At 43.7% G+C, this 16619-nt stretch overlaps 2 protein-coding genes across 2 annotated transcripts; one reads left to right on the top strand and one right to left on the bottom strand.

Annotated features, from left to right (window-relative positions):
* Positions 1 to 639: 639 nt before the first annotated feature.
* On the top strand, positions 640 to 15370 carry LOC306742567 (olfactory receptor 52D1-like; the record flags this gene model as incomplete). The annotated part of the gene is made up of 2 exons (XM_079224957.1): positions 640 to 739; positions 14670 to 15370. Coding segments are annotated over 2 exons (801 nt in total), but the record flags the coding sequence as incomplete, so codon positions are not given.
* LOC306742038 (olfactory receptor 52E4-like) lies at positions 8762 to 9685 on the bottom strand (the record flags this gene model as incomplete). The annotated part of the gene is made up of 1 exon (XM_079224379.1): positions 8762 to 9685. One exon carries the CDS (start codon positions 9683 to 9685, stop codon positions 8762 to 8764), a length of 924 nt encoding a protein of 307 aa, XP_079080505.1.
* Positions 15371 to 16619: the final 1249 nt, after the last annotated feature.

Genomic DNA, 16619 nt, shown 5'->3' with positions numbered 1-16619 from the left:
GTTGAAAGCCATGTAGTTCATTTCCTCAACTTCAATCACGTGATATCTGCAAAACCACAAGTCCATTTTGTCTGTACAATTGGTCATTCAGTTGAGCTAAAGCAATTTCTAAATGTCAAGTATTTATTACAACCGGTTCTTCCTTTGCAAATTGAAATTGTGTTGTGAGGCAAAATAAGGATAATGATTAACTCTAACCAAAGCTTGTTGGTCCAAGATCTGGTTCAAGGTGGCTAGTTGAGCCCATACAGCTTCTCATGTGTACGAACAAGAGCAACACCTTTAATGCCTCATAGGAAAGTAAAAGTGTGCACCGTTCATCACACCAGCTTTTCTGTCAGCCGGCCTTTGGGTGAAGCTGATTGATTAAATAATAACAATTTAATGTAACATTAACACCTTGTTAACCAGACCTGGAGTTACTGCTACGTTCACTCGCAATGCTCTCTTGATATTATTGACTCCCGCCCTTCACATGTAGATCCTGTGCAAGGTGTAATTATTCTGTGAACCAAAAGGAGGATCATGATGAACAAAGTCAAAGTATTCATATTTCATAATGTCACCCTACTTTGATCTTGAGCTGTTAAATTACTTATGGTTCATGATTATTATGTTTTTAGGTTGTAATATGTTTTTCCCAATGTGTTGCTCATTGTGGTTATCTGCATGAACAGAAGCTTACATGAACCTATGTTCCTTTTTCTCTGCAGCCTGTTTGTAAATGAACTGTATGGTAGTACAGGGTTGTCTATATTCCTTCTGGTCTTAAATGGGAATATTACTTGTTCAGAAAATCAATAAAAAGAAAAAAATTGGATTGAATCTTTTGATCTTCTTTAAGTCACTACGAGTCTCTACATTATTGAAACATATGTTTATGTGAACATATGTTAATATGTACTTTGATTTGTTGTTTTTATTGATTATAAAATATAATTAGATCACACCATCCACAACGTCATCATTGCTGGGTTGTGAAGTGATGTCTCCAGGACAACCTTTGGTCATGACTCACACACAGACTCACAAGGGGAAAACAGGCTGGTAAAAACATTTGTCAGTGACATTGAATAATACATTCACATCTTTCTTTTTGATAGAAATCACAACCAAGAGCGTTAAAAGTCTTTACAGATACCCCTGGAGCTGGGCAATTCACTCCAAATCATTGTCACTATCTTAAAAATAATGTGTTTTAATATCAATTATTAATCATGATGTTAGACATCGGTGCTTGTCGTGGCGGCAACCCGAGAACCCGGTGGTGGACACCGGGGGTGAGGAAAGCCGTCAAACTGAAGGAGGCCTTTCGGGCCTGGCTGGCCCAGGGGTCTCCTGAAGCAGCTGACGGGTACCGGCAGGCCAGAAGGGCTGCAGCTGCGATGGTCGCGGATGCTAAAACTCGGGCATGAGAGGAGTTCGGGGAGGCCATGGAGAAGGACTTTCGGTTGGCCTCAAGGAAGTTCTGGCAAACCATCCGACGGCCCAGGAAGGGAAAGCAGGGGCTACCCCAGGCTGTTCTCAGCAGGGGGGGGAACTGCTGACCCGGACTGGGGACATCGTCGGGCGGTGGAAAGAGCACTTTGAGGAACTCCTAAACCCGGCCAACATGTCCCCCGGAGAGGGGGCAGCGCCGGAAGACTTTAGGATGGTTTCTCCCATATCCCTGGCAGAGGTCACTAAGGTAGTCAAAAAGCTCTTTGGTGGCAAGGCGCCAGGGGTGGATGAGATCCGCCCTGAGATGCTGAAAGCGCTGGACACTGTCGGGCTGTCTTGGTTGACACGCCTTTTCAGTGTTGCATGGGGGTCGAGTACAGTGCCCATGGACTGGCAGACCGGGGTGGTGGTTCCCATCTTCAAGAAGGGGGACCGGAGAGTGTGCTCAAACTATCGTGGCATCACACTGCTCAGCCTCCCGGGAAAAGCTTATGCCAGGGTGCTGGAAAGGAGGCTCCGTTCGCTTGTCGAACCTCAGATTCAAGACGAGCAGTGCGGATTCCGTCCCGGTCGTGGAACAGTGGACCAGCTCTTTACCCTCAGAGACTACTGGAGGGGTCCTGGGAGTTCACCCAACCAGTCTACATGTGCTTTGTAGACCTGGAGAAAGCTTTCGACCGGGTCCCTCGGGGGTTTTTGTGGGGGGCGCTGCGGGAGTATGGGGTGCCGGACCCGTCGGCACGGGCTATCTGGTCTCTGTACGCCTGCAGTAGGAGCTGTGTTCGTATCCTCGGTAGTAAGTCAGACACGTTCCCGGTGGGTGTTGGCCTCCGCCAGGGCTGCCCTTTATCACCGGTCCTGTTCGTGACTTTCATGGACAGGATATCTAGGCGCAGCCAGGGGGCGGAGAGGATCCGGTTCGGGAGTCTCGGGATCGCCTCTCTGCTGTTCGCGGATGATGTGGTCCTGTTTGCCTCCTCGGACCGTGACCTCCAGCATTCACTGGGGCGTTTTGCAGCCGAGTGTGAAGCGGCAGGGATGAGAGTTAGCACCTCCAAATCTGAGGCCATGGTGCTCTGCCAGAAACCGGTGGATTGCTCCCTCCAGGTGGGACAGACTGCCTACCCCAAGCGAAGGAGTTCAAGTATCTCGGGGTCTTGTTCACGAGTGAGGGTAAGGTGGAGCGGGAGATCGACAGACGGATCGTTGCGGCTGCAGCTGTAAAACAGGCGCTGTACCGGTCCGTCCTGGTGAAGAGGAGCTGAGCCGGAAGGCGAAGCTCTCCATTTACTGGTCGGTCTATGTTCCAACCCTCACCTATGGTCACGAACTCTGGGTCGTGACCGAAAGAACGAGATCTCGAATACAAGCGGCCGAAATGAGCTTCCTCCGTAGGGTGGCCGAGCTCAGCCTTAGAGATAGGGTAAGGAGCTTGGACATCAAGAGGAGCTTGGAGTCGAGTCGCTGCTCCTTCGTGTCGAAAGGAGTCAGCTGAGGTGGTTCAGCATCTAGTCAGGATGCCTCCTGGACGCCTCCCATTAGAGGTTTTCCAGGCACGTCCAACTGGTAGGAGACCCCGGGGAAGACCGAGGACACGCTGGAGGGATTATATCTCCCGGCTGGCCTTGGAACGCCTCGGGATCCCAGAATGAGCTGGAAAGTGTTGCGGGTGAGAGGGAAGCCTGGGTCGGCCTGATGAACCTGCTGCCACCGCGATCCGACCCCGGATAAGCGGCTGATAATGGATGGATGGATGGATGTTCGACATACAACGTTCTTTTTTAAATCAAATAATTGTAAATTTAAGGAAAGGAAAGTGTACATCTTTAGGAGTTCTGGAGTTAAAGGAGCATAATGTAAAGTGGAGTGAAGTAAACTCAAGAAAAGTTGTCTTCATCTTCATTAGCCCTGGAGTTCAAGTGAAGTCAACTGCAGTCAACTGAAGTGAACTAAAGTAAAGTAAGGTGAAGAAACGTTAACATCTTTAGGAGTTCTCTCGTTAAAATAAAGTAATGTCAAGTCAATTGTAGTGAAGTAAAGAGCAAACCAGGGGTGGGCATAACCTGGGGTGTGCCTGGTATACGGCCTATTGTGCATTTTAATCCGACCCGCCGAATATTGGTAAAAAAAAATTTAAAATCATAGTAAAGTATTCATTTATCCTTTTCCCTGCAATACCCGCCGTTTCAGTTGATCCCACTCCCCAGTACGAGCACTCTAACAGTCCTTATTAAAAGTAAATTAAGTTTTTAAAGTTGTAAAATGAACAAACAGCTGAATCCAGAGTTATTTTCTCGGCATAATGAACAAGCATCAGACCCAGGAGACTGCGCCGACCTGCGCGCTCATGTGTCACATCAGGTTCTGCCTTCCAGCTTCCTTCCCCCCTCGCCATGTGAAGAAATGCAACAAATCGCATGGAGAATTCTGCAGTTGGTTCTCTGAAAAAAAAAAAGTGACTTCAGCTGCTGTCACGTCTCCTCCTAGGTAGCAGTGTCGGCTGATCGGCTATGATCCGGCTCGATGTGGCCAAATGTGAGCCAGCTTTGTCTCATTTAATTTTTGCCATATCTGGCCCAGATTCAGCTGTTACAGACAGAGGCCTATTCTGTCTTAGACATGGCAGCCGGGTTTATCGACAGCTAGCACTAAAGCAGCCCAACGTGTTTCTTCCGGCGTGCCGAGCTTAAGCCGGATCTGGGCTGAGTCATTTTGTCTACCTGGGCTGTCACAAGACTATGAAACAGCGCCGCAGAAGTTTCAATTGGAGCTGATTGATCTTCAATGTGACTCCGCCTTAAAGGAGAAGAACACTTTTCCCACTGAAATTAAATATTTTCTTTACTTTTTAATTAATGGCTTTTAGTTTAAATTCATACTAGTTCACACACACACTCTCCATCGATCTGATACTGGCCCGGCCCGTCTGTCAAATTGTAAACTCATCGTGGCCCCTGAGCCAAAAAGTTTGCCCACCCCTGGTCTAAACTGAAGTAAAGGGTAGTGTTTTCAAGTAAAATAGACATCTTTGAGATGTCTGGGGTTTGGGTGAAGTGAAGTAAAGGTAAGTAAAGTAAATTGGAGTAAAGAGGATTGAGGAGTCCTTGAGTTAAACTCAAGTGAAGTGAACTAAAGTAAAGTCAGATGAAGTGAATCAAACATCTTGAGGAGTTTTGTAATTTAAATAAATGAAAGTGTCATGAAGTAAAGTCAAGCTGAGTGGCGCAAAGGAAAGTGAGCATCTATAGGAGTCAAAGTTTACCCCCGGCCGTAACGCCCTAGGGATGTTCAAATGCCACCCCGACTACAATTGTACTGTGGGTAAGGATTAAAAACGGACCATTTTTGGGCCTCCCTAACGGGCGGAAGGAGCGCCCTTAAAAATCGTGAGGGCCCGGGTTCAGACAACATATCTTCCCGACTCCCAAGAGGGGAAGCGGCCATCGCCGCCTGGTGATTGGCCAAAGTTTCGGAGCGTGTAGTCAAAGTAGCCCCGTACCTTTTTCGTCCACCAGGGGGCAAAGGACGCGGGACGTGCAGTAACAAAAGGGCCATTCGAGCCGGGCCATAAGTAACAAAAAGGGCCATTTTGGAAATCCCACCGACCCCGCCCCCGAAATGTCCCTTGTTCATTTGGCCGGCCGGGAACAAAAGGGACACTTCAAGGGCCAAATGGGAATAAAAGGGCCATGCGGTCGGGGATTATGGGAACAAAAGGGCCGATTCTGGGCAAGCTTTGCCGGATTCTGAATTGACATTTTAAACTGTGAGATCTTCTCCACCGTTAGATGTAAAGCGTTGAAACGTAGATATCTCGGACAGGTGCTACATTTTATGGAATGAAAAAACTTAGGACAATTGGACAAAATAGTCGGCCATATTAGTCAAAAGGCCTTATTGATTCATAATTTAACTCAAAAAATGCCATCTCGACTACATGTGTTTTTTTGATTCATGTTGGGAAAGTCAGTACCCTTATAACTCAAAAATGGCCATTCTGACTACATTAATATGGGCTGACTATTTCCTCCAACTGTCCAAATTGAATCAAGCAAATTGGATTGATTTAAAAATTCCCCCAGGAAAGGGGGTCACTCTGCTGGGCATGTACCTGCAATTTGGACCACCTTGCCTAGGTCAACATCAGTGCATGTCCCCCTAATTCTCAAACTCAAATTCCTCCAGGAAAGGGGGTCACTCTGCTGCACATGTACACGCAATTTGGGCCACCTTGACTGGGTAGACATCAGGAAGATAAGCCAATCTTAAGTTTAATTTTCTCATCTCCTTGTCAGTTTACTTTCGAGGCAGTATCTTTCTAATTTAGAAAATGGCCATTTCGACTACATTAATTTCGGCCAACTATTTGTCCCTGAGTCTTAAAAAGTGTCATAGTATACCCACAACACTTTGCAACACAGTTGCTCTGAGGTAGGGCTCTGAAATTGAAGGGGGGTTATGCTGAAGTACTGCTGTGTGGCGTTTCAAGCCAATTGGTTGGATTAAAAAATTCCTCCAGGAAAGGGAGTCACTCTGCTGGGCATGTAGCCGCAATCTAGGCCACCTTGCCTGTGTTAACATCAGTGCATGTCACCCTAAATCTCAAACTCATCCGATTCAGTTGAAACTCGGTACACTTAAAGGGTTGTTCCCATGAATGCCCCCTTATAAGTGTCAGCCTCCTAGATTGGAGCCTACTGTAGATATGGTTTGGGGAAGAAGTGACAATTTATGCCAATTTGGTTAGGACGATTGGACAAAATATTCGGCCCATATTAATGTAGTCGGAATGGCCGTTTCTGATTTATAAGGAAAGGCCATTTGGAAAATCCCACCGAACCTGCCCCCGAAATGTAGGCCTACTGTCTTAACCCAACTGGCAGTTATTGTTCCGAGTGACCTTTATTCTTGAGTACCAAGGGCAAGAGACTTGTGGATGGCCGGGTAGGGTCTTTCACTCAGAGATGTGTGCTTAAGTGTGGGTACGCAGGTTCGGCTGGTGGGCCGGGTTAGAGGGTGAGCTCCAGATGTTGGTTTGGTTCTCCAGTGGTCACTTGGCATGCAGGTTTACCTAGGTTTGAGTGCTTCATAGCGGTCTTAAACCCGGTGTCAGTTATGGTCCCCAGTGTCCCTTGTACTTTGAGAGGGGGATTTGACTAACTTTGACCCAGAGAAGGTGCAGTTAGACCTGGGCGGAGTTAGACCTGGGCATTCCCTGGAAGTTATCGTACTCTCAATGTAATTTATGGTCCCCAGTGTCTCTCGTACTTTGAGAGGCTGATTTCACTAACCTTTTATAAACATGTCAGAGCTTAGTTTTCTTTTTCATGTTGTACCCACTCCCAAATGTTGTCCAACCATGTTTGATATGAATCTTTAGCCCTTAGCATCTATGCAGGGAACATTGCAATGCATGACTTGAATGAGTACACAAAGCAGCAAGTCTGCAGACCCTTTGTAAAGGATTTCCAGGTTATTCAAGGAAGGTTTGACCTAAAAGGCACATTAGACCCCAAAAGGGTCTTCAGCTGTACCGAAAAAACATTAAAAAAACTGACCCACCCATTCACATGTGACAATGTCACAATGAAAGTTACACCTTAACCTTACCAATTGTCCCCCTAATGGCATAAAAGTAAATGTAAACCTGCCTGGCTGCTGGGGGAAGCCCCAGAGTGGGGGTAAGTAGGTTAGGCCGGATGGTATGTGGCGGCAGGTTGCACTCAGCTGCAGAGGAAACTGAGCGAGGGTGTGATTCAGGGAACAGGTTCCCGGGATGAAGTATAATCAGCCTCAGCTGGGGGCAATTGTGTGTGTCTCTCCCCGTTAAAACAGGAGTAGCGTCTGATGAACGGGCAGAGAGCGGTGTGCAGAGGCGACGTAGCCAAAACAGCTGATTCCACAGAGGAGGAGACAAGCGAAGGCGGGTGCGCTAAGGGGCGAGGCCGTGAGCGCACTCCAGACAGCCGAGACTACACAGCTGATCAATAAAAGATATTAGGAAACCGCAAATCAGAAATGTGTTGCCTTTGTGCCGCCCGAGACTCGCGGGGGTAACGCAGATACGTTACATATATATTGATAAATTCTAATGAAGTCTCTCCTGATTGAACTGAACTTTTCCTTACTAAAGTTGATTTTGATCGAACTCTAGGAATCCTAAAGATGTCAAACTCACTTGCTTTCCTTCAGTGCTCTACACTACAATTTTATTAACTTTACACTTCAGTTTAGACCTCCAATGACACTCTGACTCTAAAAGATGTTCTTCACTTCCCTTCACTTGCTTGACCCTTGCTTGAACCTTCACTTCCTTACCCTTTACTTTAACTCCAGAACATCTAAAGATGTTCACTTCACCTGATCTTTCTTTTCTTTGGTTCAGTTAACTTCAGTTTCACTTTACTTTTGTTAATGTCACTTCAGTTTACTTCATTTCTCATCGGGTTAATTTGAGGATTTCTCAATCCAATCCAATGTACTTAATTTACTGACTTTTACTTCATGTAAACCTACTTTATTTTATTTCACTTCACTTGACTTTACATTACTTTATTTAACTTAAGATCAGTGTACCTTATTTCACTTCAGTTTCAACTCTTAGACGCCTCAATCCACATCGCCTCCACTAAATGTTACTAACCTTTTCTTCATCTTAGTTTTTCCCCTAAAGATCTTATACTGCACTCAATGTTTCTTTCCTTTCCCTTATTTCACTACGGTTTAGTATTTTTATATTTAAAAAAATATCCATAAATGATTTATTTTTTCTATAACATGATTCATAATGAATATCGAAACACATCATTTTTTATATATTGATATTGTTTTGGAGTGAATTGCCCAGCTCCAGGGATATCTGTAAAGACTTATAGAACTAGGATTATAATAATTTTAACAGTGCTTAGTTGTTCTTTCTGGCAAAAAGAAAGATGTGAATGTATTATTATTATTCAATGTCACTTTGTTATGGATGGTGTGATCCCATCAAAAGAAGGTTTCTAATTATTTTTTATAATCAATAAAAAACACAAATCAAAAGTATGTATTGACATAAACACATATAGTTTGAATAATTGTAGAGACTCTTACTGACTTAAAGAAGATCAAAAGACTCAAACCAATGTTTTTATTTGTATTTATTTTCAGAACGAGTAATATTCACATTTAAGACAGAAGGCACAACAAAATAGGTAACAGTGACATTTAATAAATACAAACACATTGTTGCTTGAACTTCTATTGTCAAAATGTCAATCTTCATTCGGTTCTTTTCATGTCATAGCATTTGAGGCATTATGATATTTATAATGTCAGGAGTTTATAAATAACCCAAAACAAGACTTTTACACACAATGCGAATTTTGGTTAAATTCAGTCCATACAATACAGAATTGAAGAGCGGTGGACATGTCAGCCAGTATAACGATAACGAGATGCGCACTATAATAGGCACATTTTTCATATCAAATCTGCTTTGTATTATTTCAAAGAAACACCCAAATGAAAAATTCAACAGGGAAGCGAGGTGAGGTGTGCAGGTACTGACAGCTTTCTGTCTGGTCTGTTTAGAACCAGAGAAACAAACTCGAAGAATCCTCAAGTACGAGTAAACTATCAAAATAAAAACACAAATGATTGTAGTTGTGTAAGTCAGTCCATAGACGTTATTAACTGTCGTGTCATAACAGGCCAGTTTGACAACATAATAGTTAATACAATAAACTTTGTTAATGATGTTCCCACACAGCTGTAAAGAGGCAGTTAATGATAACAAAACAGGAATTGCAATGAAAGGGTATAACCATGTTAGAGCAATGAGTAAGGCTGTCTTTTTCTGGGTCATAAGTGTGTTATATTGTAGAGGATAACAGATAGCAAGATATCTGTCATAAGACATAACGGCTAAAATGGTAAATTCTATAGAGGCATATACGCACACAAAGAATATCTGCAGGAAACAAAGTGGAGCAGAAACCGTGTGAATGTCAGAGAGGATCTGAACCAGAAGGAATGGAAACAACCCTGTACTACCAAACAGTTCATTCACAAACAGGCTGCAGAGAAACAGGTACATAGGTTCATGTAAGCTTCTGTTCATGCAGATAACCACAATGAGCAACACGTTGGAACCAACAATTACAACGTATAAAGACATAATAATCATGAACCATAAGTATTTAAACAGCCCAACATCAAAGTAGGGTGACAGTATGAAGTATGCATACTTTGTAGAGTTCATCATGATCCTCCTTTTGGTTCACAGAATAATTACACCTTGCACAAGACATACCATTTGTAATGACTATTTAAACTTTGTTAAATGTGTAATGACACTTGTTTTGAACCATCTGCAACATTAACACAAAACGGTATTCATTCTACGTTACAGAAATAAATAAACTCAAAACCATCATTCTATCATTGAAAATCAATATGAAGCTCAGGTTAGAAATTACAGATCATAGTTCATGACTGTGTGAGTTCACCTGCTGCTCTGCTGAAGTCATTGAGTCCCTCCTAACTGATCTGAAAGACTGCTTCTGTTTCTTTTTCTACTTCTCTAGATAGGAGAAACCCACAGCAGCAGACTGACGTCATTATCACAGAACACTCAGATTATTACTGATCTGTGATTATCAGGGAAACATGTCAAGGATGAATACCTCAAATCTCAACAAATAAAATACAATATAACCAAAAAAATAAAGGCCTTAAATGTGGATGTTACTTCAAGGCCCCTTTACAAGGCGTGACCTGATGACCCCTATATGTATAATGCTTTCATTGGTATCGCCAGTATTACCCCAGAAATGTCAATTTAACAAATAACTACAAACCAATTGAAATGCAGTCGACCGGGATCCTTTGAGTCCTCTGATGGGTATGGCAGACTGGTACCTAAAGTACTTTATTAAACATGTTGGATTATGACCAGATAACCATCTATAAAGCTGAGCCCAGCCACCCCACAGAGGAAAGTAATCTCCTTACACTATCTCCAAGGCTGAGCCGTGACCATAGCTAAGACCGACCAGTAAATCCCTCTTCACCAAGACGGTCTGGTACAGCGCCTGTTTTACTGCTGCAACCTGTCGATCTCCCGCTCCACCTTACCCTCACTCGTGAACAAGACCCCGAGATACTTGAACTCCTTCGCTTGGGGTAAGCAGTCTGTCCCACCTGGAGGGAGCAATCCACCGGTTTCCGGCAGAGCACCATGGCCTCAGATTTGGAGGCGCTAACTCTCATCCCTGCCGCTTCACACTCGGCTGCAAAACGCCCCAGTGAATGCTGGAGGTCACAATCCGAGGAGGCAAACAGGACCACATCATCCGCGAACAGCAGAGAGGCGATCCCGAGACTCCCGAACCGGATCCTCTCCGCCCCCTGGCTGCGCCTAGATATCCTGTCCATGAAGGTCACGAACAGGACCGGTGATAAAGGGCAACCCTGGCGGAGGCCAACACCCACCGGGAACATGTTTAACTTAATAGCGAGAATAAGAACACAGCTCCTACTGCAGGCGGACAGAGACCAGATGGCCTGTTGCAACGAGTTCAGCACCCCCCACACGCCTCCTTTCCAGCACCCTGGCCTAAGCTTTCCCGGGAAGACTGAGCAGTGTGATGCCACGATAGTTCAGCACACTCTCCAGTCTCCCTTCTTGAAGATGGGAACCACCACCCCAGTCTGCCAGTCCATGGGCACTGTTCCCGACCCCCATGCGATACTGAAGAGGTGTGTCAGCCAACACAGCCCAACAATGTCCAGTGCTTTCAGCATCTCAGGGCGGATCTCATCCACCCCCAGCGCCTTGCCACCAAGGAGCTTTTTGACTACTTTAGTGGCATCTGCAGGGATATGGGTGTGACGAGTTTTAGCATCCAGCACCTCTCAGCTGTTTCAGGAGACCCCTGGGCCAACCAGGCCCAAAAGACCTCCTTCTTCAGCTGGACGGCTTGTCTCACCTCGGTGTCCACCACCATGTTCTCGGGTTGACGCCACAACACCGATGACCTTCTGTACCACAGTTCCTACTGGCTACATCCACATCAGAGGGTTTATAGAGACTCTATGTCCCCAACCTCCCTCTGGATGTGTGGAAAGTTCTTCTGGATGTGAGAGTTGAAAACCTTCCAGACAGGATCCTCCACCAGATGTTCCCAGTTCACTCTCACTACACATTGTCTTGCCAGGTCTTTCTTGCTCTGGTCCTCTCTTCACCCGAGTGTCAGAAACATACAGCCACAAATCAGATGATACGATTACAAAGTCGATCATTGATCTCCGGCCTTAGGTGTTCTGGTACCAGGTACACTTATGAGCCTCCTTATGTTTGAACATGGTGTTCCTTATGGACAAACTGGCTAGCACAGACGTCCAACAATGAAACACCACTCTGGTTCAGATCGGGCAAGCCGTTCCTCCCAATCACCTCCTCCAGGTTTCTCTGTCATTGCCCACGTGAGCGTTGAAGTCTCCAGGAGAACTACGGAGTCGGCAGGCGGCGCCCTTTCCAGGACCCCTCCCACCGACTCCAAGAAGGCCGGATACTCCGAACTACTGTTTGGTGCATAATCACAAACAACAGTCAGAGCCTACCCGGCCTACATAGCACCCGACCCTGATGCTTGTCCCTGCGGGTAATGAGTCCACAGGGTGGCTGCTTCATGTTGTTTCTTCGGGCTGAGCCCGACGGGGCCCCATGGGCGAAAGCCCAGCCACCAGCCGCTCACCGGCAAGGGTGCCCCGGTTTTCCTGGTCCGAGCAAGGTGGCTTTAGTCCGTGGGCCGCATTCCATCAGGGCTTTTAACTGCTCTTAGACTGGGCTCTCGCCCGAGAGCTAATGTGAGCTAATGTGGTAGCGTGGAGCTCGTTGGACGTATTTCAGCAACCAGGCTTATATTTAGAGCTTATATGTCAAACTCAAGGCCTGCGGGCCAAATCCAGCCCACGGTGGAATTATCTTTGGCCTGCAGGACAATATCTAATTTTACTATTAGAGCTGGCCCGCCAATATATAGCGCAAACGGGATGACTTTTTCATATACCGTGATAGCGGTTCATAGACGTAACAACTGTTGTTGCTCTACGGAAGGGAAGAACATTTATTTTCACAGCTCAACACTGAGAGGGCAGCGGTCGGAGCTACTTATGTGTCATGGTTATGACTTCAATCATGGTTAAAACTTTTTTTTTGTGGTTTTTATAACAACAATTGATAACCCACAACTAACGCTCTTTGACCGGGTTAAACACCAAGACACTGTGAGACATAAACAATTTGTAACACTAATAATAGTACATTTATAAAATGACACCGCTGAACTGCATGCTGGGACAGCCAGTTGCAGCAAGTTGGGCAGCGAACAGCTGTTTGTGTGGCATGTCTTCCGGTCTGTCTCTTCCTGTTTTTTGTGTGCGAGCTTTACCCAGCATGCATTTCGGCGGTGTCATTTTATTAATGTACAATTATTAGTGTTACAAATTGTTTGTGTCACAAAGTCGTCGTGTTGTGGTGTTTTACCTGTTAAAGAGCGTTAGTTGTGGCTTACCAATTGCTGTTATAAAGTTATAACCACAAATAAAGTTGTAACCATGACTAAACTTCTAATCATGACACTTAAGTAGCTCCGACCGCTAACCTCTCAGCGTTGAGCTGTGAAATATAAATTTCGGCAGGTGCCGTTGTAACGGCTATGCACGTCTTGCTGACGACACTGCTGATTAGTTGTCCACTGTGAAACTGTTCTCCTTGCTGAAGGTGAACAAAACATCCCACAGGAGAGTCGTCTTACTGATGAACACCTTCACTTAATCCTGAGGATTTCTTCAGCTCAGAGCCTGACCCCAAACATTGATGAACTTACATCCAAGATGTGATGCCAAGTATCTGGCTTAGACTAGTGAGCATCACAGAGCAGCAAACTGAGTTTAATGTATGTTTCCTTTTTGCACTTTTTTTCTTGAACCACAGGGCGTGTTTGGTTCTTATGTTTTGGCTGTTGTTGGCCTGTGGAAAAATGTCTTCATTAGAAATTACTGTGGAAAAGCTGCAGATAGAGCCATAAGAAATTAATGTTACAGATGTTTCATTTATTTCATGTTTAATGTTGTTTTTATAGGCAATAACTTAAGCTTTGTTAGTTCCAGGTTCAATATGTGCAATAAGTTACTTTCAATAAGTTTAGCAATGAACATTGAACCAGTCCGGCCCTCGACTTGTACAATTTTTTTTATTTTGGCCCACTGTGTATTTGAGTTTGACACCCCTGGTTTAGAGCTTTTGGAGCTTTTACAGCTGCGTCACTGCCGCCCACTTTGAGCTGAGTTTGAGCTCTTTAGAAGCCTCTGAGTAACGTCACAGAGACTACGTTCTTGTGTTATGTTGTGTGCAATTAAATAATATAATAACTGATCAAGGCAGCTTCATCCACGATCGGGCTATATAGAGATGCAGTAAGAATTCTGAGACTAAATATAAAGGATGCTACTACTCTTCTCATAATGAAACCTGGCAAGTTCAGTTTCTGGATCTCCTTTGTTTTATGACATCCTTTCCACCTTGTGTTCCTAACGAAGCAGTTTATTTCACCTGTTCAGTGTATATGTTGCATGTGCTCTTTATGAGTAACAACTCAAAATTAAAACGTTACGTGAAAGTAGAGAAGACATTGTACAGTCCTTTATGCTGTGTTGTAAACTTATAGGGGGTCAGTTAGTTTCCCCTCACAATAGAGTCTCTATGGGTCCTGTGGTACTGACCTCAGCCTGCCGCTGTGGGCGTTCTCGGACTTGGACGAGGTTAAAAGGAGGAGAAGCAGAAGCAGAAGCTCAGTTAGGAGGGACTCTGACTACTGCAGGTGCACGTTGGGATTCACACAATGTCATGAATTAAATGTGTTTTTTTATTTCAAATCTCATCATTCTATCAACTTTAACAAAGGGAATGATAGTACATCTGTTTTGTGTCATTACACTGAATTCTGTTTATGTGAGGAGGATCATGATGAACTCCACACAGGTTTCTTATTTCACACTTGCTGCTTACATTGATACCAAGCTGTTTAAATACGTGTGTTTCATGATTATTATGTGTATTTATGTTCTAATAGTTGTTTTCAACGTGTTGCTCATTGTGGTTATCTGCATGAACAGAAGCTTACATGAACCTATGTACCTGTTTCTCTGCAGCCTGTTTGTGAATGAACTGTTTGGTAGTACAGGGTTGTTTCCATTCCTTCTGGTTCAGATCCTCTCTGACATTCACACGGTTTCTGCTCCACTGTGTTTCCTGCAGATATTCTGTGTGTACACCTATGCTTGTGTGGAATTTTTCAATTTAGCCGTTATGTCTTATGACAGATATCTTGCCATCTGTTATCCTCTACAATATAACACCCTTATGACATTTAACAAGGTTGCTATGCTTATTGCTGTAATATGGTCCTATAGTTCTGTTTTATGTTTCATCCCAGTCATGCTGAGTAGCTCTTTACAGCTGTGTGGGAACGTCATTAACAAAGTGTACTGTGACAACTACTCCATTATCAAACTGGCCTGTTATGACACGACAGTCAGCAACATCTATGGACTCTTTGCTACTTGTCTCACGATCGCATGTCCTGTATCTCTAATCATTTACACGTACGTGAGGATTCTCAGAGTTTGTTTCTCTGGTTCTAAACAGACCAGACAGAAAGCTGTCAGCACCTGCACACCTCACCTCGCTTCCCTGCTCAACTTCTCCTTTGGAGCTTTCTTTGAAATATTACAGAGCAGATTTGATATGAAAAATGTGCCTAATATAGTGCGCATCTTTTTATCGCTGTACTGGCTCACATGTCAGCCGCTCTTAAACCCTTTACTGTATGGCCTGAATATGTCAAACATTCGTATCCTATGTAGGAATCTGATTTTTCTTTGAATGTAGACCACTACGATTACCCTGCAGATTTTCAGCTTTAATTTAAATTTGTTGTGCTTTAGAAACACTATCTTGCTATAGGATGGGTTACAACAAAACAATGACTCTTTGTGTATTGTTTAAACGGTTTTGCCTCTACAAATAAAGAGAACATTTACATTTATATAATGTCAACATTAGTAATAATCATGATTTACAGTTTGTGAAAGCAGCTGGCATCACTCTTTGTCAGATAGAAAAAAGGATTTGCTTATATTCAATAGAAGAAACATTTGTATAGTGCAGTTTGTGGGAATCTTATAAACTTTGAAAGAAACAAGTTCCACCTAATAAACCGTTCAATATTGCTTTTAGTTTCCTTCTCTTTCTTTTGGAACAAAGAACACATGAACATATGGCCACATTATGACACCACATTATCGGTCATTTGATATCCATGCACGCTTGTAAAGTTATTATATATATATATATATATATATATATATATATATATATATATATATATATATATATATATATATATTTGTATACACACATATTATTATTATATTGGTGGGTCGGGGTTGTAGGACAGGATTTCAGTTGTGGATGTTGTATTTTTAGGCCCTTCAGGAACCAAGGCAGTGCACATGGGGAAGAAAGAAAAAATACTCATTCAATAATGAAATAAACAGAAGAAGGGAACAACAAAAACAACAAAACAAAGACTGCACAGTCTACCCATGACTCCCAACACAGGAGTCCCATGGCAACTCTAGCACTAGACCAGCAGCATTCAGATCCAATGAGGGTGTACAGGCAGGGCCAGACGTATTTGGACTGTGACACAATTTTGCCTATTTCCACAACTGCAGTTGACTTTAAATAAAGCATAAATATATATAGACATTCAGCTTTATTTCAATGGATAGAACAACAATATGACATTAACTGTTTAGGGATTACAGCCGTTTTTACATTTTCAGAGGACAGTGTAATAATGGTTGTAATTCCGAAACGGTTAATGCTATAATAATTTACAAGTATAATAATAAATATACATGCTCATAAATACTGACTGTATATATAATATTCTGAACAAGTAAACAAGTGAGAACAATAAATGCCAGATGAGTAAACTGAGGACAGCAAGGAACTCTGGTGTGACCCGAGATACACTGTTGTTGTCATGGCCACTGTAGCTCCTACAACTAGTGCCTGGACCTCTGTAGCTAGTCCCTGGACCTCTGTAGCTAGTCCCTGGACCTCT

This window comes from Taurulus bubalis (genome assembly GCF_910589615.1).
Source record: "Taurulus bubalis genome assembly, chromosome: 10".
Taxonomy (NCBI): Eukaryota; Metazoa; Chordata; class Actinopteri; order Perciformes; family Cottidae; genus Taurulus; species Taurulus bubalis.
Note: the sequence above shows the minus strand (reverse complement) of the source record. Positions and strands in the feature narration are given on the sequence as shown.